This window comes from Solanum lycopersicum, chromosome 5 (genome assembly GCF_036512215.1).
Source record: "Solanum lycopersicum chromosome 5, SLM_r2.1".
Taxonomy (NCBI): domain Eukaryota; kingdom Viridiplantae; phylum Streptophyta; class Magnoliopsida; order Solanales; family Solanaceae; genus Solanum; species Solanum lycopersicum.
Window position 1 is genome coordinate 64,819,980 of NC_090804.1, and position 23,977 is coordinate 64,843,956.

General features: G+C 30.4%; 2 protein-coding genes and 1 long non-coding RNA gene across 3 annotated transcripts; all 3 read left to right on the forward strand.

Annotated features, from left to right (window-relative positions):
• The first annotated feature begins 2,559 nt into the window (after positions 1 to 2,559).
• LOC138348615 (uncharacterized) lies at positions 2,560 to 7,410 on the forward strand. The gene is made up of 6 exons (XM_069298165.1): positions 2,560 to 2,968; positions 5,309 to 5,724; positions 5,938 to 6,061; positions 6,150 to 6,431; positions 6,516 to 6,635; positions 6,709 to 7,410. Exons 4-6 carry the CDS (start codon positions 6,336 to 6,338, stop codon positions 7,213 to 7,215), a joined length of 723 nt encoding a protein of 240 aa, XP_069154266.1. The 5' UTR covers positions 2,560 to 2,968; positions 5,309 to 5,724; positions 5,938 to 6,061; positions 6,150 to 6,335; the 3' UTR covers positions 7,216 to 7,410.
• Positions 7,411 to 18,310: 10,900 nt separating this feature from the next.
• Positions 18,311 to 19,304, forward strand: LOC138348626 (uncharacterized). Its single transcript, XR_011221413.1, has 2 exons — positions 18,311 to 18,443; positions 19,154 to 19,304. It is a non-coding gene; the product is annotated as an uncharacterized lncRNA (long non-coding RNA).
• Positions 19,305 to 19,629: 325 nt separating this feature from the next.
• On the forward strand, positions 19,630 to 22,665 carry LOC101261333 (uncharacterized). The gene is made up of 5 exons (XM_004240211.5): positions 19,630 to 19,996; positions 20,384 to 20,636; positions 21,067 to 21,236; positions 21,577 to 21,764; positions 22,108 to 22,665. The coding sequence occupies exons 1-5, from the start codon at positions 19,902 to 19,904 to the stop codon at positions 22,392 to 22,394; spliced, it is 993 nt and encodes a 330-aa protein (XP_004240259.1). The 5' UTR covers positions 19,630 to 19,901; the 3' UTR covers positions 22,395 to 22,665.
• The last annotated feature ends 1,312 nt before the right edge of the window (positions 22,666 to 23,977 follow it).

Below are 23,977 nucleotides of genomic sequence, written 5' to 3' on the forward strand. Positions count from 1 at the left end.
CTAATGAATTTTAAGCCCACCTATGAGAAAAAGAATTGTAAAAGCCCATCTAATAATGGGCCACCAATCAAGCAATCACCGTTATCATCTTGGGGTCATTGACACTTTTGGGGACGATTGGCCGTGAGGAATAAGAATAAATAGTACTAATTATCATATTTGGAATAATTTATCCTGTCATATATATCATAGTGACGGAATAAGTTATTTCAAGATAATTAATCCTGGAATAACTTGTTCCACAACTTGTTAACAAAAACGATCACTTGTATATGTAATGTATAGATAGATAACTATAATGTGTATATGTGATGTTTAAGAATATATTAGACTAATTTTATTTTTTTTTACAATTTTAACCAACTTAAATCTCCTCTAGTTTTAAATTTTGAGATATAAGTTCATCTAGACGTTTCAAGTCTTTTGATATACTATTCATTCGTAAAGATTTACATTCGCAATACAATGAATTTTATAGGAGAAACTTCAATAGCTAAGGGTTTTTTTTAATCACTACCAACTCAAAATCTCCTCTCAAATTTTGAATATGATTTCCTTTCAACTTGAATTACTCTGCATAAAATAGCCCTACTTTATAATATTGTCATTCAATAATATTTTCAAAGAAAGGCATAAAATGCCTCCTAACAATGTTGAATCGATACAAAACTACTCTCTGTTCACTTTTGGCTTCAAATTCTATTATGTTAACTTATGGCTAGTAGATATATATAAATTAAATGTAAATTATTTATATAAAACATAAATTTGTGGGTCAAATTTTATCTTTGAAAAATTTCATATTAAGATTTGAAATTTTCAAATCATATTTTTGGAGAATTTAAGATTTAAAATTTCATATTAAGATTTGAAATTTTCAAATCATATTTTTGGAGAATTTAAGATTTCATCTCATGATATGAGATCGTGAAATAAAATCAGTGTGAAATTACATATCGATCCTATTGAATATAGTGCAAGCTGAGCTGGCTATAACTGACTATTAGTTAGCAGACTGACGTGTATTAATTAGTTAACTAATAGTGTAGTTAAGTAATAATGACAATTAGTTTGATAGTTAGTTAACTAATCTACAAATTGTATATAAATAGTTTGTACAGCTGTAATTCTCATTCATTCAATAGTATCTTCTCTCTTCCTTCTTCATTTTTCTCTCAAGCTCCATTGTCATGCAGTACTATCAAATCAATTAGTTTACAGATTCAAACATTGATTTCATCTCATAATTTTACATCATGAAATGAAATTGCATGACCAAACGCCCTACTAAATAACACACAACACAATAATGAAGCTTTAAAAAATCTAAATTTTTTATTCAAATAAAATTTTAACTTCATTAAGTCATCCTCACCAAGTTGTCGATATATTGTCATTCCTACCAAGTGCAATCTATATATTTTTTTACTCGTATGAAAGGTACACATCAACCAATTGAAACGAAAATTCATATAAAAAGAAATAAAATTGGATGTTAATTACATTTCCTTGAACATTGCTAGCTTAGGATAGATAAGTAATTTTCTTGGCAATTACTAATTCTAATGACTAAGACTAAGACCTTTTTGTTTTCACTAACCAAGTTTTGATTCTAAAATTATTGAATAGTGAAATAATAAGTAATTATTTAAAATACGGATCGAATTAATAGATATGATATGTATGTATGTCTATTTAAATCGTTTAGCCAAATATTGGGTGTATTTCAAAATGGATATCAACTATCAAGCAATACATGGAAAAGGAAAAAAAAGTAATATTTATTGTCCCTCAGCTATTAACGAATTAAATTTTAATTCTAATTCTAATGATATGTTACATCTACACTTTTGATTTCTTAGTTTATCACGTTCACAAATTTTCAAATTTATTAACCATTGTTACATATGTATTATAACTATATAAGTTAAGGCAAAATTACACTGATTTTTAAGTTTGATGATAATATGCATTTTTTTGTAACTAGATCAAATTAAAAAAACACATTTTAATTTGCTAAAATAAATATGATAAATTTTAATATATGGTCTAAGATCAGAATTGATAAATAATTAATCAAAACAGATATAAGTTTTTCATGTATAAATTAATATGATAGTTGATTGACAATTTAAGAATCCGCATAAATAATATTTGTATTAGTTATAAGAAAATATAAGTATTATTTTAAAAATCTGGATAAATTAATCCATCCATAACTAATAATTGAATAAAATACACTACTAAAGAAAGACCAAAAAGAGACCTAAAAATGGAGACCTCAAAAATAGGTCAATAATAAGAGACCTCGTGAGGTCGTTATTTAAATTAATATCTTTTAATTTTTTTTTTAATGTAGGAGAGACCTCGTGAGGTCAATTTAATGAATAATTTTTTTTTACCTAACTTATTTAAAAATTTTAATTTTTTAATCTAATTCTCATAAAATTGGAGACCTCATGAGGTCTCTAATTTTTTAACTATTCAATTAAATTAAATTATTATTTTTAATTTAACAAGTATAGACCTCATGAGGTCTATACTTGTTAAATTAAAAATAATAATTTAATTTAATTGAATAGTTAAAAAGTTAGAGACCTCATGAGGTCTCTTAGACAAAACCAAAAACCTAGCCAAAATTAAAATAACTCTTTCTTCCCTCTCTTAATTTTTTTACACGACTGCGCGCCTCTCTCTCTTTCTCACTGACCTCGTCGACGGCGCGCCTCTCTCTTTCTCGTCGTCGATCGTCGACCGCCTCTCTCTTTCTCGTCGCCGATCGTCGACGGCCTCTCTCTTTCTCGTCGTCGACCGCCTCTCTCTTTCTCTCTCTCTGTCGACCCTCTCGCATTGCTATCTCTGTCGACCCTCACTCTCTGTCGACCTTTTCGCTCCGCCGCCAGGTCTCGCGCCACCAGCCGCCGCCAGTTGCAGCGCCTCAGCAGCAGCACAACGCCTCCATCTCCAGGTAAATTTATTTATTTTTGGTTATTGAAACTAAATGTGTATTGAAACTAAATAAAATAACCTCAATAGTTGAACCCAACTCTCTAACTTCAATCATATGTAATTTAATATTGCTACAAGATGTTGAAGGCATGAATTTCTTTGAATCATCACTTGTACCTTGTGGACTCATGTGATATGTTACAAACCATTTTCATTATTTGCTATATCGAACTTATATTTGAAAGTTTGGATGGGATGTCAAAGTACATAGCGACGATAACAAATTCATATTTATTGTTGAGATTCTAACTTTTTATCTAATGAATAATTATCTTCTCTGGATGGTAAGGAAATATTAAATCCCATGAATTCTCTTGCAATTTTTTTCTCATTTAAGTAGATAGCATCCATTTGTGTCCAAGTTTTGGTATAGTTTGCCACAAAATGCAAATATCTTCGCATAGTACAACTACTTATGGTTTCACGTGAATTAGGACTTTTTATTTCTATTACAATGTATATTAATTTGAGATCGTTATAAAATCTCGTAAGTTTCAAATTCTAAATCCATATTTTATTTGTTTAAGCATAAGTACCAACACTAGTTGATCCTATTGATGACAAAATCAATTTGTGTCCATCTAGTGTTGACACTTAGCTTTAAATTTAGAAATAATTATTTGTTAAGCTTAACAACCAACACTAGTTGATCCTATTGATGACAAAATTGATTTTCTTTTGAAAATCAATTTGTGTCCATCTAGTGTTGACACTTAGCTTTAAATTTTAGAAATAATTATTTGTTAAGCATAAGTACCAACACTAGTTGATCCTATTGATGACAAAATTGATTTTCTTTTGAAAATCAATTTGTGTCTATCTAGTGTTGACACTTAGCTTTAAATTTTAGATATAATTATTTGTTAAGCATAAGTACCAACACTAGTTGATCCTATTGATGACAAAATTGATTTTCTTTTGAAAATCAATTTGTGTCCATCTAGTGTTGACACTTAGCTTTAAATTTTAGATATAATTATTTGTTAAGCATAAGTACCAACACTAGTTGACCCTATTGATGACAAAATTGATTTTCTTTTGAAAATCAATTTGTGTCCATCTAGTGTTGACACTTAGCTTTAAGTCGTGTTAGTATTAAGTTAAACTAAACTAATTAAACTTAGAAATTTGTTAAGTTAGTTAATAAGTTAAACTTGTTACTATAGTATTAGAATTTATTTAAAACTAGACTAATTAGACTTAGAAATTTGTTAAGTTGGTTAATAAGTTAAATTTGTAACTATTGTGTTAGTGCTTGACAAATTTAATTTATGATTCTTATGTAGATGGATCGTAGTTGGATGTATAATATGACTAATTTTGGTCGAATGGGGCTAAGACCTGAATTTGTAGAAGGTGTCATTGGTTTTGTGGAGTATGCAAAGACATTAGATCCTTTTCAACGTAGTGGTATGATTAAGTATCCTTGTAATAAATGTCAATGTTTGAATTATGAAAAACCAGATGCTGTTGAGCTTCATATCTATCGAAATGGGTTTAAAAAAAAGAATACATTGTGTGGACTAGTCATGGAGAAATTGATAATAACTTTGATGTATTCCAACATTATGTTCCTGGTGAAAGTAGTAGCAATGTGAATTGTAATACACTGATTTTGATTTTGCTAATCAAGGTGAAGAAGCTCCTAATGTTGAATGTAAAATTTTCTTTGAACAATTGGAATCTGCTATTCGGCCTTTATATGAGGGGAGTCCACACTCACAGTTGTCTATTGCGGTTAGATTATTAAATATCAAATCAGATTGGAGTGTTCCTCAAGGGGCAATGGACTCTGTGATTGACCTTATTCATGATTTAGTTGACCCAAATCTAGAGATACCTGATAATTTCTATAAGGCAAAGAGGTTGGTATCAAAGTTAGGAATGTCATCGATGAGAATTCATTGTTGTGAAAATGGTTGCATGTTATACTATAAGGATGATATTGATCTAGAATCGTGTAAGTTTTGTGGAAAATGTCGTTATAAACAGACAGCTAGTGGGAAGAAAGTTCCTATTAAGGCAATGCATTACTTACCTCTTATACCAAGGTTAAAGAGGTTGTATGCGTCTAATCTATCCTTGTGTGCCTTTTGTTTTAATTTCAATAACTTCAACTTCATATGTTCTTGTGTGCCTTTTGTTGGATGTTGTTTTCGATATTATTTTGTACTTGTGGTTGTGGCTTTATTTTATTTTAAAAAGTGATGAACTACTAGAAAAGCTACTGGATGATGTTTGTCTCTCATATCTTCAATATCTAACAACCTTTGACTTGAATGTTTTTGTTACTAATTAGATGACAGGTAAATGTAAGAATAAAGATATTGATAATGGCCCCAAAAAGAAAAAAAAAGAAAGAAGGTATGGTTAGTAGACAACAAACAGGTATACATATAAGATCAGACAACACAACATCTCTCCCACCAAAAGACACTCAGCCACATAGCTATTCTAGGCGGACCGTACCTCCACGTGTTATTCCTCCTTCGACCTATATGCATCCACCACTGGAATATACTCAGCCACCCCCTCAGGTACCTTTGATGATGACCACATCAGGGAATGCTACCCCACAGGGATACAGTGTTTTGCCTCAAGAGGATAATCGACCAACGTCTAGTGTCTCTCGCACTAATACTCACAACACTGCAGACTCACAACCATCAGCATCATCTGCTTCACAACTTATGATGTCGAGTCTTCGCATTCAAGGTAATAGTTCTGAGCCTAACACTCCTACCACAAATCAGTCAGATACACCTGGTCATGACAATACACAAGTTGGCATGAGGGACATGCATAATAGACTTGTCATTGAGCCTGAAGGCTACACGTAATTTTTTTTAAAAAAATATGGTATGTTTATTATTATATGATTTAATTCTATTTGTTTTAACTTGTAAATGTTAAAACTTTGTATTACAGTTTCAATCCAGATTATGTTGTGGGGATCATTTCTCAGACAATCAAAGAACTCTATAGAGATGCTTATCCTACATGGGGCAAGTTCCCTAGCAATCTCAAGAGACAAATATTTTTGGAGTTCAGGGTATATTAGAATTTATTTGTTTAACACTATTAAAATACTTGTCTTCATTAATACTTATCAAACAAAATAATTTATGCTTTGATTGTAGAAACAATGTGCTTGGCGTCCGGAACATGAGGCCAAAATTTGTGCAAACTTTCACAAGAAAGCTACGCATACTCTTGCTAGTTTGTTTAATAAAGCTCGTAGAGATAATAGCAAACCTAGCTGGGTTCTACCGGAGGATTGGACAAAATTACTCGTGCATTGAAAATATGATCCAAGATTTAAGCAGATGAGTGAGATCGGTAAAAAGGCAAGATCATCTACTAAGGGTGGTTCTCTACACACAAGTGGGGCTCAAAGTCAAGGAAGTGTGAGGAGGAAATTGGTGTGTATCATTTTTCTTTGTGTTTATATATTTTATGTATTAATATTTAATTACTCTTGATTATAACTTTATTATTTTATGTAGGAAAAGGAACTAGGAAGACCGATAACTCAAGCTGAGGCATTTAAGGCAACACACATTAGAAAGAAGAAAAATTCTGAAGATCCAGACGTGTGGGTTGAACCGCGAGCTGAAGTGACCTATGTAAGCCTCTAATTTTAAAAAATAATTACTTATTTTCTAAATTTATATTCTCATATGATAACATTCAATTTAGAATCGATATCTTCAAGTTTTGGAGGATTTACAACAAACTCTGCCTGAAGAAAATCGAGGTATGCCACTTACTCAAGAACAGGATGAGAGAGTTTGGTTAGACTTGACTTGTGGGCCGAGTAGATATGGGTATGCATATGGAATGCCGCATAAAATCTTTCGTGAATTTTCTTCTGAATTTGAAGGCCTAAATAGTTCAAATCATGATGAATCAATGAAGAAAAATTTGGCTATGGAGAAAAAGATTGTTGAGCTATCTAGCCAAGCCGAAGAATCACGGGCTAGGGAAAGGCGGTTGGAATTACAGTTTGCGGGTCTTAAGGCTCAATTTGATGCATTACTTGCCTCAGGAGGGATTCCCCCTTGTTCTGGTGATGTCACTTTCGCTCCTCGACCTCCTCAATCTCAACCTACTCAATATCCAATGTATGGTCAACAAAGAAATATGACCCATGAGAGTAGTGATGAAGAAAGTGATGATTATGTGGCAAACACACTACCACATTAGTGAAGTTTAGACTTGTGATAGTTAACTTATGGAATCATTTTGTTAACTTTATAATTTTGTGATGGGAATTATTTGTTTTGTGAATACATGATAACGTTGGAATGTATTATATAACTTATGGATATCATGGTTTTTGTTTAATATATAATTATGTTGAAGTGAGTTGCAATTGAGTTGATAAGAGAATATTTAGTAAATGTATTGCTTCAATTGAGTTTTTGAAGCTCTTTGAGTTTGATTTGGATACTGAATTAAAATGACATGTGATGAGAAGCCGCAGAAATAATAATTTTCTGCCAGTTTTTTTCCAGAAAAAGAGACCTCATGAGGTCTCTATTTTGCATTAATTTTCCAGATATTTCATAATAGAGACCTCATGAGGTCTCTTTTTTGCATTAATTTTTCCAAATATTTCACATTAGAGACCTCATGAGGTCTCTATTTACCATTTTCTATTTTATAAATGCAGAAGAGAGACCTCATGAGGTCTCCCTTTTGTATTAATTTTTTCAGCTATTTCAAAATGGAGACCTCATCAGGTCTCTAATTAACATTTTATACTCTCTTTTCTGCATTATATTTTCCGTAAATATCATAATGGAGACCTTGTGAGGTCTCCAAATATAAATGCAGAAAAGAGACCTCATGAGGTCTCTACTTTAAAATAATATAAAATTAAATTAAATAATATCTTAGCAACCTAATGAGGTCTCTTAATTAAAATATAAAATTAAATAATATTATAAAATTGTGACCTCATGAGGTCTCTATATAAAAAATATAAAATTAAATTAAATAATACAATAGTGACCTCGTGAGGTCTCCTTTTTGTAAAAAATCAGATTATTTGTTGGTGACCTCGTGAGGTCTCCGTTTGGCGACCTCATGAGGTGTCTGTAAAAAAGTGACCTGCATTTTACTGACCTAGCGTTGAGGTCTCTTTTTAGGTCTCTTTTTGGCCTTTTTTTAGTAGTGATAATGCATAAACTCACTCATAACTAATTTCAATCATTACTAATATTAACACAACTCGAACCATATATATCAAAGTTCCCTAACAATTTGGTAGATGTTACCATTTATATTGTTAGTCTAAATACAATGTTTATTTTAATTGTTTCTTAAATTTTATTATATCGTATCGCTTAAATTCATTGTTTGATAACGACAAAAAAATTCATTTATGTAAAAACCAATTTGGTGAAATCGTGTCATTACCTTTAAAATTTCTTCTCAATTTATCTTTACGTATTATTAAATAATAATTTTATTTAATATCATCCTACTTTCTCACAATAGCTTTACCCCATATCCTAAATTTTTGTGTAAATTTATCATTTAAATTATGATCATATGAATTAATCAATGAGAATAGTATAATCTATTTGAATATTATACTGTACAATGTAACACAAATAATACAACACAATATAATACAAAATATTACCTTTCAAACAAAGTGCAGGGGGGCAAAAATGTTATCCCAACAAAAAAAAATAAAGGTTGACAATTTCCAAAGAGCCCAAGTCCTTGCTCTTTTATAGCAAAGCATGAAAGTAACAATAGCAATTTATTTTGGGGAAAAAAAGAAGAGAAGAGACACTTTTAGAATGAGTACAAGCGCAGAAGAAGATCCTGATTCTTTTTATTCTGATACAGATGCAATCATTCGCGGAGGCGGTTATGATGATTCTGGATCTGATGAAAGCATGATCTCTGAACCCAATATGTCATCATCATCATCTTCAGACGATGATGATGACTTCCAACTGCAGAAGCAAATCTTGACTGATGTTGATGGTAGCGGTGATGGGATAGATGATTTGACAACATCATCATGTGCATCGTCTAATTGGTTTATGAATGATAATGATAATAATAATAACGATACTAATAATCAGGGAGAGGTAAGGATATTTAATGTTGACTTCAGGGCACTTTCTTCAAAAGTCAATAGTGAAATTGAAGAATTGAATTTAAAGTTTGGTGGGAAAAGGGTAAGAGATGAGAGAATGAAGATGAAGATGAAGAAATTTTGATGAAGAAGGCTCTCACTTATGAATACTACTAACTAGGGTTGTGAACTATATATTTGCAATAAGTCGAAAAATCAAATCAAATTAAATTTTAATTTCATTTTAAATTAATAATTTACCTCTTTTTTTTTGCATTTTTGGTTTTGTTTTGGATTTTAAAGTAAAGAAAAAATAAAAAATCAAAATTGAATTGTTGTCTTTTATTGTGATTTGGTGTATATTTATGTTGGACCATCTATAATTGATATTCTCTTGAGTATTGTGTTTTATGTTTGGATTGTTATAAGTGATATACTTTTAAATATTGCGTTTTTGTCACGACCCAAAACGAGCCGCGAGTAGCACCCACACTTATTCTCCTAGGTGAGCGAACCAACAAATCTAAACCCCAACATTTACCAGTAAAACATTTATAAATAGTAAAGATAATGCGGAAGCTCCAAAACTCATTAACGAAACCAATTAAATCAACTTCTAAAGTTAAATACTTATTATTCCCAAAATCTGAAAGTCATCACACCAAGAACATCTATCCTCGAATTTCTAAATCTAAGAGTATTTAAGAAGCAAAAAAAATAGTAAAAAGATGGTCCATGTGCGAACTTCAAGACATCACGACATGAAGGAGAGAATCCAGCACGAGCTAGGAATAATAGCTCACCCTGAAATCTGATGTGCTGAAGACTGGCTAGAGTTGAGGACGAGTCGAAGTCGATGGCACGCTTGCTGCACTCCACAAATAACAAAGAAGAAAATTACAAGTAGGGGTCAGTACAAGGAACACGTACTGAGTAGGTATCATCGGCCAACTCAAAATAGAAAACAATATATACTGAATAATAATATAAAATCAACCGTAATACTTAACAGGTGACAATCAACAAGTATAAGAACCATTGACAACAACACCAAGCACACCTATGAGGACTCAAGCCTCCACACTACACTCATTTGGGAAATAGGTTTTTTGAATTTGAGTATATTAACATAATTCAAGATTTATTCTCTTTATCATTATCGTGTCGGAACGTGACACTCTGATCCCCTAATGCTACTGTGTCGGAACTTGACACTCCGATTCCCTAATACTACCGTGTCGGAACGTGACACCCGGTCCCCTAGTCCTACTATGTCGGAACGTGACACCCAATCCCCTAATGCTACCGTGTCGGAACGTGACACTCCGATCCATTTATCTCACTATTTTAGTTCATCAAGCCTTCTTTATGTCAAGGCGCCATCTTAATAGAGAGGATTTAAGATTAAAGATTCAACAGTCTCATCATTCTGACCACCACAATTACACAATCACAATATACAAACACACAATTAAGCATATAGAAGACTTTACAATACCACCCAATACATATCGATCGCTATTTAGAGTTTAACTATCACATAGAAATAAATCATAACCTACCTCCACCGAAGAATCGTGATCAAGCAAGCTACTTCCCAATGCCTTTGTTTTCCTCACCGTTCTCTCTTTCTCGCTCGTTCTCCCTCTCTGTTCTTTTTATGTTTCTTCTCCAGATTCTTTTTCTTTTACCCTAATTATCATATAATCAATTATAAAAGATGATAAAAGTAACCCACTATTTATTCCCTTGATTATCTTCTTTAACCCCCCAAGTAAATAAATTATTAAACTTACCCCACTAATTCCATAATTATAATCATGAATAGTCCAAAACACCCCTTTAAAACTTTTAGCAGAAATCCGACCCAGTCGGGGTTACGCAGCTTGTGACGGTCCGTCGTGTCTACGACGGTCTGTGTTGCAGTTCCGTCGTGGAGTTCAGAGAGTCGCTCCCAGTACCCAGATTTTCAGAGTTGAAGTGTTTTGGAACGGAGACCCTTGACGGACCGTCGTGCCTGTGACGGCTCGTCCTACCTGTCGTCGAGGGTAATGAGGAGAGCAGTAGAAAAATTTACACAAGTATGGGACGACGGAGTCCATCACGGTCTGTCGAGACCATGACGGTCCGTCATGTGATTCGTCGACCCAATCAGTTTTTATCAAAAATAGTTCTACTGCTCGAACCGACTAAACAGGTCGTTACAGTTTTAGGTTTTACTTGTGATTTATATTAGAAGATATATTTAAGAGATACCATTTTTATGTATGAATACATTATAAGTTGAATTTATTTGCCTATTTCTTATGTTTGTATACCTATATTTTGATTTCTCTTAAATGTTCGCTCCACTACTAATTACATAGTTTTAAGTAAATAATTTTGTATACCTATTAAAATGAAGATAACTTTAATAATAAAATTTAGGCTTAAGTCATATACCGCCCCTCAAAGATGTCCGCATAATTCACTTAGACACCTCAACTGAGATTTGTACCTATTGAACACCTAAATTGTTCAAAACATGTACCTATTAGACACAAAATGCTGATATGGCAAAAACTATTTATTGCACTTCCCTAAAGCGCGTGAAAAGACTTAAAATAGTGTCTTTTTCATTTATTTTTTTTTACATTTTTTCTTCTTTTATTGACACTTGGCATTATTAATAACTTAAAAAATATTTTCTTCTTTATTTACACTTTTTTCAAAAAAGAAAATATCACACTCCCTATCTATCATCTTCATCATAACTTAATTTACAAAACTTTCTTCATTTTAGCTCTAATACTGTTTTTTTTCTTTTTTTATATACAAAAAATTTATATTTTCCAAATATAAAGATAAATGAAAATCAACTATAAAGGTTCGGATTTGTAAGAAAGTCTTAGTATGATTTATTTCAAATCTCATAAAAACAAGGAGCAAGTATGAAGAAGATGAAAAAAGATAAATGATTTTTACGTATAAAAATAGTTACCCGAGAATTATTTATCACAATTTTTGAACAAAGATTTTTACTCAAATTCATATCTGGTCATTAAATTTATCAAAAATGATATAAAAAAATTCGAAAGAAATAATTTTGAAGCTATCAATTTTATTTTGTCATCGATGTAGAGTTGAATAACCGCCAACAAAAGTTTCTTTCTTCTTCACACTTAGTATGAAAAAAAAATTAATCTTGAAGTTATTTGAAAAGAATAAGATTTTTTAATTTGAGAAAGAATGTGTTTTGGGGAAGAAGATGAAGATGAAAGGGGGTTGGAGTGGGGTGGGGTAAGGTGGGGTAGAATAGGTTGACATTTTCATTTGTTTTTTCTTTTTTAAAAAATTAGATATTAAATGTGTGTTTCTTTTATATAATTTTTGGGTCCAATGCCAAATGTTATTTTTTTAATTAGACATGTTGCCACATCACCGCAAGTGTATCACACACTCTTCACATTTTTTGTTGATTATCAAAAAATGTCTAATAGAAACGATTATTATATAGGTAAAAGTGTTCAATTAGTAATAGTATTAATTAAAGTGTCTAAGTGAATTATGCGGACAACATTAAGGGGCCGCTGATGACTTAAGCCTAAAATTTATTTTACTTTAATAAACTTAAAAATGAAAGTTATATGTTTAAGCTTAATAAGATGAAACTTTTATTTTAAAACAAAAGATAAAAGTTTTATTATTAAACTAAATAAGACGAAAGTTTTATTTTAAACCTAAATAATATGAGAGTTCTATTTTAAATTAAATAAGATAAAAAATTTATTATTAAGCTAAATAAAATGAAAATTTTAAAATTTAAATAAGATGAGAGTTTTATTTTGAAGTTAAAAAGATGAAAATTTAATTTTAAAAACAAATGGTATAATCAAGAAAATGCACGCACAAATATATTTAAACTAAATAAAATAAAAAATATATTTTAAAGAATGAATAATAAAGCCTGCGAAGAAAATATTAAAAAAAAACAAAATTAAATAAGGTGGAAGTAACTTTGCACAAATCCCAAGGTATAAATTTACACAGATAAAAAATTAAAGACAAAAGTAAAGGTTTAATATTATTCTTTAAAGTAAAATAGTTAAGATCTCTTAAATTTTGATAATTTCAATTATTTGAATAGTGATTAAAAAAAAAAAATTCAACAATACACTTAATATAGACCAGAGGTTCATGGCCTCTTTCCTGTTAAAACTATTTTTCATTTTGTAAAATTTAATATTTTTTTTATTATTTATGTTTAAAATATAGGTTATGACAAAGTACTTTTTAAAAAAATTATTGTTAGGGGTATGCATTATTTGGATTAAATCGAAAAATCAAATCAAATCGAATTATAATTTGGATTGGTTTTTGGATTCTGGGTTTGGTTTTGGATTTATAATTTACTTTATTTGATTTCGGTTTTAGAAAAATGAAAATCGAAAAATTGAAAAAATCAAATTATATATATGTATATATGTGTGTGTGTATATATATATATAGTTGGAGTTACCACTTTAGTCCCTTTTTAGTTATTTTCATTATGATTTAGTTTATTTTCTTATGTTTGAACATCTATAATTGATATACTTTTAAGTATTATGTTTTACGTTTTACTTGTGATTTATATTTAAAAATATATTTAAGAAATCAATATATATATATAAAATCTTTTAAATTGCAAATAATTTTGTTATGTTTCTAATTATTGACATAACTTATTAACCAAATCGAAAATAATCCAAATCAAAAAGAGAAAAACCAAACCAAAACGAATTTATTTAGGTCTGGATTGAGTTACAATTCTTCAAAATCAAAAACCAAAAAATACAAATTAAATAGTATAAAATCGAATCAAAAAACCGAATGCACACACCTAATCGAATTAAAAAACCGGCGCCAAACTTGACTTCTCCCATGTTTTTTATTTTGTTTCTCGGCAACCAACACATATTACTAATTTAGTAATTTTATTGGTAAATTATTCGCGTTTCACTCCATAGAAAACTATGTCAATAATCTATTTTTGAACATTTGATAATATAAGTGTTTTTGAGAGGGTACAATCCTATGATAAAATTGTCAAAAATTCAACAATACATTTAATATAGACCAGAGGTTCATGGCCTCTTTCCTGTTAAAACTATTTTTAGTTTTTTAAAATTTAATAACTTTTTGATTATTTATGTTTAAAACTAGGTAGACTTTGGCCCGTGCAAGTACGGGCCCAACATTGAAAGATATTTGCGAGCTAAATGGTTGTATACATAGCGAGACACACATATTTCGTTCACATGTTGCACTATATAGTGTTGTATTTTGCCTACATTACGATATTTGAAAAAAAAGTATCCGCAGATAATGAAAAATTATCAATCAAAGTTTTAATCTAATAAATCTCTCTATCTTTTTCAGTAGCTTTGTAGTTGTCCAATTTGTCCTCAGCCCTGTTGGGAGCATTCTTGTCCCTTATACCATTCTTTTTAATTACTCTATTTTTGAGTTCCCTACATTAACGGCCAAGAGCCACAACTAATACTAATTCAATTACATAAATATTCACGGATTATAACCAGAGAAATATAACACTTGTAATGCTCAACGATCAAGTAAAAACATCTGTAAGCCACCATTAAGATTGGTGATATACAGATTCATTATATCTTCGTATATGAAGATGTCAAGTATTCAGTTGATTGAAACACAAACCTGGGCAATCCTTAGGCTGCCAACGCCATTTGGTATAGAAATTATCAGGTCTACCATTCGAAAACATACAATCTTCTGATTGATAACTCTCATCCCACACCCAATTCCCATCAAATATATCACAATCATTTTCAAGAAACCCCACTTTATCATCATTTCTGCTTCTATTACTACTATTTTATGGTACTAAAGAAGAATCATTAAGACCGAACCAGGTAACAAAAAAAGAATGCCCCACGCAAGTGAGAACCAGTAGTATCCACAGTTCTATAATCTAACAAGAAGATAAATAATTATAAGCCAAGAACAAAAAACAAGAACCCAAAAAGTGTTAACAATGGCTCAATAGGCTTCAAATGCTTGAGTTTCTTGAAAAAATTGAAATGGGTCATTGAGTTAAACAATTTTGGACATGGGTATCCAGTCATCTCTGTTTTCCACCACAGAAAAATTCAATCTCTGGAAGCAAAATAACACAAATTTCAAAGAAAATGACCCCCAAAACTCAAATTTTATAGCAATAAAGAAAAACTTGTCGTTTAATGGGGAAACTTGACCCAAAAAAAAGGATTGTGCTCATACAGAAACTTTTTGAGTTGAGCACAAAAATGTGGGGCTGAGAGAGATAGAAGTTTTGGGAAATGTTGATAATGATGATATGTGGGATCTTCAACACAGAGAAAGACAAACATTCAATTCAACAAATTATAAAAAAAAATGCAAGAAACAGGACACTTATGCAGAAAAAGAGGGATTTTTACAACTCTTTATTGGCTATTGCATAATATTTTTCTGTAATCATCATATTTTATCAACTTACTATAACTTTTTATTTCTGCTATTCAAAATTAGAGAAGATGACAAAATTGAACAGATTTGATTCTTTAAATTAGTTACTTAAAAGCTAGAGTGTGGAGTTAAAAGGGTTAAAAAAATTTAGGCTTAAGGAGGTCTTGAATTTAAAATCTCATTTGTTGCAACAATTTAAGCTTCTTTTGAGCACCATCTGTGAAATTTCTAATTCCACCACTATTTCGACAAGAAGATACTTATTTACATCTTCTCTATATTGTTATACAACTCTTCAGAAGTCCAATTTTCTTGATTATTTTTTGTTCCTCTCCATTTTCTTGGTTTCATACCATAATATAATTTCCACGTTTAGAGGGTCCCAATGGTCTTTCAGTACAGAACCTTTTGCGTTCACACAAGGGCCAATACAACTTTCTAACGGAGTTCATCTGAATTCTTTACTTTTAACACACATTAATACATAGGTAAAAGTATATGGAAATTGCAATAAGTAATACTCTCTCATCCTCTAGGTCTTATTACAATGAGTAGTCCTTTAGGTCTTATTACACTATGATCACTTAATTATCCTTTTTAATACAAAAAATACTAACTTCGAGTTATTAACTAGTCAAACAAAATTTCCACATTTATTTTTATTTGTACATAATTAAAGAACTTAAATCTGCGAAATATAAAAGCAAACAAGACTCAAAACATTCCCATAATTTTAAGTTACATGAAATTTCACGAAGAAGATCCATCAAAAAACATGAGTTTTCCGAGGGCTTCCCTTAGAAAATTCGCAACAAATTATTATTTTTATTTTCAAACTATTCATAGCTTGAAAAACGTCTCTAGACTAACTAAACTTATATACATTTCAATCTGTCACATGACATAATAAATGATTTCAAACTTTAGTAGAAACATGATTCTCTTAATAAATAAGCCAGAAGAAGTGTTGAGAACGCTCTAAACTTGATGAACATTTGGGATATATTTCATAATGTTGCAAGATCGAAATTGTTCCAGTACTTCCTTCAATCAAAACTTGAAAGTGGTGACAACGGTGGCACATCAAAAATACCATTTCCATCTCCATCCCAAATTGAGGACCAATTTGATGGTGTTAATGTTAATGGATATACCATTTGCTCTCTTCTCATTTCCTTATTCACCAAAAATTCATCATTTTCCTCTTCTCTTACCCTTTTCCCACAAAACTCTAAATTCAATTCTTCAATTTCATTATTGACTTGTGAAGAAATTGCCCTGAAATCAACATTAAATATCATTATTGCCTTAGGCTCATCATTATTCCTAATCCAGCTGAAAGATGCATTTGTTGGTACAGTCAAATCAACTGTACCAACACTGTCAACAGCAGCAGCAGTTGAGATCAACTGCTGCTGCTGTAGGAAGTCATTGTCTTCGAATGAAGACGATGAAGAGGAAGGAATATTGGGATCAGAGATCAAGCTTTCACCAGATCCAGAATCGTCATAAACGCCGTAAATGATTGCATTTGTATTAGAATCAAAGGAATCTGAATCTTCTTCTGTGATTGTGTTCATTGACATCTCTCTAAAACTCTTTTTATTTTATTTTTTCAAAAATAATTTGTTGGAGTTAACCTTCCTCTTCCTGCTCTGCTATAAAAGAGTGAGGTGTTGGAATTGTCAACTTTTTTTTTTGTTGGTAGAATAACATTATTGATCCCTCAATTATTGATTAATTCTGATTTTAGACCGTGTACTAAAACTTATCATATAATTTTTAGTTAAATAAAAATATAATACATAATATTTCATTTAACTTGATTTAAACTAGCATCTATATCCTTCAATTTTGAGTGCGTACAAGTAGATATTTAAATTCATATAAAGCTGAATAAGCATATAGATACACAAGTCCTACATAGCGTAATATACACATAGAGCGCCACATAAAATATAAAATTATCATTGTAGGACGCCACATACGATTAATATGTCTATTTATTTAATGGCATAATATACATACATATAAAGTTAGAAGAACAAATTTATATATTATAAGTGCATTTTCCAGCTGGATTATGACCAATAATAATTATAAAGACATGTCCAACTTTATTATATATTTACACTTCTTAAGACCATTAATAAAAAACAGAGCATGTTGAATAGATCCATAGCATTTTCCAGAAAATTGTATCACAAGATGATACCACAACAGATATTTTCATGGTGATATTCGATTCAGGTGAACTCATGTTTCCTTGTTTACATTATATATGAATAATTCAAGTTTGAAATATCATATAAATGAAAATCAAAATTTTAAATGTTAGAATAAATATTTTACAAGTTTGAGATGTTTCCTTGTTTACGTTAAATAATTCAAGTTTGAAATATCACAGAAATGAAAATCAAAATTTTAAATGTTTAGAATAAATATTTTACAAGTCTGAGACAAATAATCACTCTTCACATGTGTTGCCTTATTTATTTGGTCCACTTTTAATTGTTTATTTTGAATTTAGCACTATTCATGAAAAGAACAATGATTAACCTAAAAATATTTTATTATACTCATATTAATATTAAATATAATACAAGTTTAACAAATATTTTTGTTTTTTTCTCTTTTAGATGTCATCTTATATTTAACCTGTCCATAAGTCAAAAGTTGTTGATAACCTGACGATTTAATGATTGTTTTCATATTTTTGTTTTTTTTCCTTATATATATAAAAGTCTAATCTTCAATTTTTTCTTTATTTTTAGAGGCTGATCCGCAATCAATATTGGAGCTAATAGATATCAAATATCTCAAACTTATACAAGTCAAAAATCATCTCCAGGTAATTAATGGAAATGAAAACTAAAAATAAACAATGAAATGGGAGGGAAAAATAAAAAAGCAAAAAAATCTGAATTATTTTGTTATAATATTTGCGTCCTGTGCAATACCTCACAAACCAATAAAAGAGGTAACCTATGCGATATTCTTGCTTTTATTACCAAGAGGTTTCAAACTTCAGACCTCCAACATAGAAGTCTCAATTTTCAAGCCCAAACCATTGGACCATTCCAAAGTTACTCTTTTTTTTTTCTTACGCTACATAAAAATGATTATTAACGGGAAGTAATTCTTAAGTGTCACTAAAAATACATATTTCGTATATGTCCCTAAAGCTTTTAACGACATTGATTTTAATGACATTTAACTAATGTCGATAAAGACTTTAACACTCTTTATTAATGTAAAGACTTAATGCCGCTACAAGTTATTTTTGTTGTAGTGTTATTTATCCTTCCTTTTGATGAGGTTTAAAACTACTTTACGTTTTCTAATAGAATAATTTATGATTAATCAGAAGGATAATAGTAAGTAACCTTAAATTTCTGTTTTAAATATTTTTTTTAAAAAGATGTGTCGTAATAACCCAACAATTCACTTAATATGAACTAAAAAGAGTATTTCGTGGCATATTTTATAGTGATTGTTGTTGAAATCATTTTGTATTTATCAAATAATTTTCTAAAGTTTCAAAATGATTTCTCCTTGCAGATGTATCGGGTTTTTAGAAATGATGGTGCAACGGAAATTTGAAGGGACTTTAGCAACTGTTTTCAGACATGATTTGGTTTTGTAACATTTATTAACCATATTTAACGCACAATTAAAATAAAAAAGCAAGTAGTCTCACGAATTGAATTTATGAGGATAGAAGGTATGCAAATCGTATTTTTATATTATAATTAGAGCGGTTATTTGTGATCAAACCTCGACTCAAAAAATGAATAATTCAAAGCAAATAAGATCGAAGATAAAAAGTAATTTTAGAAAAAGAGAGAAAGTTTGCTTATAAAAGTATATATCATAATTTTACTGTACTTTTCCCATAACTAATATACACATGAGTTCCAATATGACTTCAAGATCTAATTTTTTTCCTGAATTTATGGTCTTCCTCTATTCCATAATACATTTACTAACATGCTTATAATCAGTCATTCGAATAAAAAAAGCCTAAAATTAGCGATCAAATTATTTTCCAGCTCTTGTCATTGCTCACAACGTATCTCTTTTGGATTAAAAAACGTTTTCAAATACGTTATTCTTGGACAAATACATGATTTCTTCTGCTTTAAAATTTGTTTCAAGTCAAACAATTTAGTGATTTAGATATAAATCTCACAACACTCTTGATTTTGCGTTTCATCATCAATAAACATACATATTTCGACGTGCTTGATTCATGAAAAAGAAAATGACATTTGAGTTTTTGAATTTCGTCTTTTGAAATAGTGATAAGATGGCAGATCTTTGTTGGGTCATTTTCTTTGTATCTTTTTCTTGTCTTTTCAGAATATTTGATGCAAGTATTGGGGATATCGATCCATTGTACAGGTAACATATTGGATCATTTTCATATTTATTTTTTTCGCGTTAATAACGTTCTGAAATTTTATTCGATTTCTTTTGGTCCTTTTCACTAAAATCATTTAAGTATCTACTTATATACACTCAAAATTAAAGATCATAGTTGTCAGTTGATGTCAAGTTAACAATACTCATGTTTATTTATCATGTTTCATATTAAATCATTTTACATATATACATGATATGAATCAAAACTATTGAGTTTTATTTTAAAAGGCTACCTCTTGATTTTCTCACATTCAAGTTTAAACACAAATAGTCATTAATTTCAAGAATTCATTTAATTGTGTTTCATCATCTAGCACATTATTTAAAACATGACCACTTCTAAAGTTTTGAATTTTATGAGTGTAGGGCATGTATTGTGCAATGTGAAAAGACTGGATGTGCTGGAGAAATATGCTTACAACATTGCAAATATTCTTTAGATGGCTCTTTGTTAAATAGCCAAAAAGAGCCTCTATACATGCAATTAAATCAAAGGGATTGTCCAAGTGATTGCAAGTACCATTGCATGGTTCAAAGAGAGAAAAAAAGATCTTCACTTGGATTTGGACCTGTCAAATATTATGGTAAATGGCCATTAAAAAGAGTATTTGGACTTCAGGTTTGTAATTTTATGAATCTTGGACCTAAGTTTTATACGTTAGTCATAATTATTTTACACAATCGTGAAACTTGTTAGATAGTTGTAAATATATCTCTATGATAAACGTTAACTCACAGATTGATAAAAATAATACAACAAAAATGCAAGGGTGTAGGTTGCTACTATAAGATATGCTACGTACACCCCTGCATGTTAGTTATGTTACGTGTTACTATTTAGGATGGATTCTTTAGCCTTTCAATGATACACTTTTAGAAATACAAATCCTTTTAGTGATATACTTGAATTGTGTTTTATTAATATCGAATTTCCACCATTAATTTGTATATTTATTGGTTTCTTTAATACGTAAATTTTTACGTCATATATAGCTTATAATTTTTAATGTCAATGTATATAACTTAATTGTATTATCTTGACTTTCCAGGAGCCTCTCTCAGTTGCTTTCTCAGCACTTAATCTTGCAAAGAATGTCCAAGGATGTTTGTCATTTTTCAACCTAAATAAGAAGAGATCCTATAATTATGCTGCTTTGTGGCATATTTATGGCTTCTTGTCTATAAATTCATGTGTTTGGAGTGTTGTTTTCCACAGCAGGTGAGTTTATTTGTCATAATTAAGGTGTCAAATGGACGGATTGAACTGATAAAGTTAAAGACAATTTATAATGAGTGCGAGCTTACAAAGTGGTGGGGTCCATTACTTGTCAAACTAAAGTTATTTGGATTAAGATGAGCTAAATAGTAGGTCAACGTATCAATATTCGTTATAAATATATATGTGTGTGAAAAAGTATAGGTACATTTCAAAGCCCACTTTTTCTACTCAAACATCCAAAATTCTGAATCCGCCACTATACTGTGTGTAAGTTGTTATTCAATATTTTTTTTTCATAATAATAGAGAATCTGTATTTAATTCATTTAATTTTATTACAGAGGCATGGAAATTACAGAAAAGTTAGATTGCACATCTGCTGTGGCATTACTTGGATTTTCACTAATTATATCAATACTAAGAAGTTTCAACGTAAATAATGAGGCTGCAAGAGTATTGGCTTCTTCTCCACTCTTTGCCTTTACAATTACTCATATTTTGTACCTCAACAACTATCAAATGGACCATGGTAATTTCACCATCTCATTATTTTTTCTACTTCTTTATTGTATCACACAAAATATTATGGAAAGTGAGTTGCTGACGTGACTATACTTACCTCCAACCAAGGGGTACGTGGAGCTAGAGTTTTAGTTACAGATTCGACAGAATTCAGTGGTTTTGTCCAAAACTCTTTATTTGTGTTAAAAAAAATCCGCTTAATATGCATAAACAATTTGTCCAGAACCATAAACTCAAAATTCTGAATCCGCCCCTTCTTTAGTCATGTGCATAATAAGACTATACTCATCTATGTTTTCTCTATGAATATTACTCTTCACATTTGATACTTATTTTGAAACTTTTCTCAGGATGGAATACAAAAGTTTGTGTTACAATGGGTGTTGCTCAGCTTCTAATTTGGGCAATTTGGGCTGGAATTAGTCAACATCCATCTAAAAGCAAAATATGGATAGTTGTTTTTGGGAGTGGAGTTGCTATGTTCTTAGAGAATTGTGACTTTCCTCCATATGCAGGATTAATAGATGCACATGCACTTTGGCATGCTACAACAATTCCTCTTACTTGTATTTGGTGGAGTTTTATCCAAGATGATGCAAAGTACCAAACATTTGACCTAAATAAGAAACAAAAATAGTGTTTTTCAATGAGGAATGGAACTAGAAGGCAACGTACGGTTCGATTGGAGCTAGTAAGATTGTCCTGAATCTTGTATTTGTGTTAAGAAATTCGTTGAATATGTACAAGTTTTGAATTTAGAGTTTAGTTGTTAGCGCTTGAAGTTCAAGTTATGGATCTATATCGATTTAGAAGGTAATCTTTTGTTGCAATTTGCAAGAAGAGGACTACTATGTCTCATGATTTCAAGATTTGTTGAATTTCAAGGGCTGAAAACATAGTTGTACTTCATATTCTTGGATGCAAACTATCTTAAATTTTGTAAAAAGATTATTGAACTTGTTTGGATATGATTACAAAAATAAGAACACAGATATTTAAAGATAAGTAGCAAACTAGAGTTTAAATCCTAAACTTATTTGCAAATTGAATTGTGACAATAGACCAAATTCTTGTAAGAGATTGAATTGATGCAAGTATTGGACTTAAAATTGATGTGAATTACCATATTTACATTACATCCTATAGTACTCCTAATTCCATTGCTGCCCAAGATTGTTTCAAAGGATCTCTTTTGGATTACAAAAAGTGATGGATTCAGAATTTTCATTTAGGGGCCGAAAAATAAAAGTATAAATGTGTAAATAAGTCGATAATTTTTAAAAAAGGAAATGTGACCCTGAATTCTATTGGATCTAAAACCACACTTTTAACATGTTTTGTTTTTAAAATAAAAAACTTAAAAAAAAAACGGAATCGAAACTAAAAAAGAAAAAAAAAATTGAAAGTACAAAAAGTAAAAAGGAAAATGTTAGCCAAGGGATTCAAACCCGGGACGTCACGCATAGTTTCAAAGGAAACTACCACAGGGCTATCTCATTTTTCTTGTCGTTGAGGGGGTTTAAAATATATATATATATATATATATATATTCACATAAATACAGAAATTTTACCTTATATATACTATGTAATTTCTTATCGAGGGGGCTCGAGTGAACCCCTGGCTTACCTGTAGGTCCACCCATCATTACGAACGTAAGAAGATTAGTAAGATAAGAAATAGCTCCTTATTTATACTTTTTCTTTTATAATGACCAAGTAAAAAGAGCCATTTTTTGGGTATTTTATTTTGTTTGGATTGATTGTGTCAACTAATGTTAGTTGGTTCATTTTGTTTGCGTTTTGGTATTACAGTTGAAAAGCTTGTTTTTTATCAAACTTTTTGGATATACAAAACTCTTTTTAGAAGTTTGATTAAATATTTTAAAAAGTTAATTAGTCCAACACAAACTGCGCCTCTACAAAACTACTTTCTCGATTTTCACGATCTGCATGACTAGACTACTTGCGCTAAAATTCACTTGTAAAAGTTTGAATGTATCACTAGCTACGTGTTTGATCCTCGAAAAGTAATACATTTTCTGAGAATTCATCATGTCGACAATATTTTTTTTGACAGTCCGAGCAACATAGATTTTAGCTCAGCTTTGGAAGAAGACAAGCCAAGTTCTAAAGAATGGCAATGTCCACTGACAGAACAGAAGACAATAACCAGAATCTGGGAAGACAGATCAGAAGTAAAGAGAAGAGAAGATTCATA

Bases quoted from the DNA above. Each gene is read 5' to 3' on its own strand.
- LOC101261333 (XM_004240211.5), top strand. From the start codon at position 19,902: ATGGCAGATCTTTGTTGGGTCATTTTCTTTGTATCTTTTTCTTGTCTT. The intron at 21,237-21,576 runs GTGAGTTTATTT...ATTTTATTACAG, and splicing joins AGTGTTGTTTTCCACAGCAG to AGGCATGGAAATTACAGAAA. The intron at 21,765-22,107 runs GTAATTTCACCA...AACTTTTCTCAG, and splicing joins CAACTATCAAATGGACCATG to GATGGAATACAAAAGTTTGT.
- LOC138348615 (XM_069298165.1), top strand. From the start codon at position 6,336: ATGAGTGAGATCGGTAAAAAGGCAAGATCATCTACTAAGGGTGGTTCT. The intron at 6,432-6,515 runs GTGTGTATCATT...TATTTTATGTAG, and splicing joins GAAGTGTGAGGAGGAAATTG to GAAAAGGAACTAGGAAGACC. The intron at 6,636-6,708 runs GTAAGCCTCTAA...CATTCAATTTAG, and splicing joins CGCGAGCTGAAGTGACCTAT to AATCGATATCTTCAAGTTTT.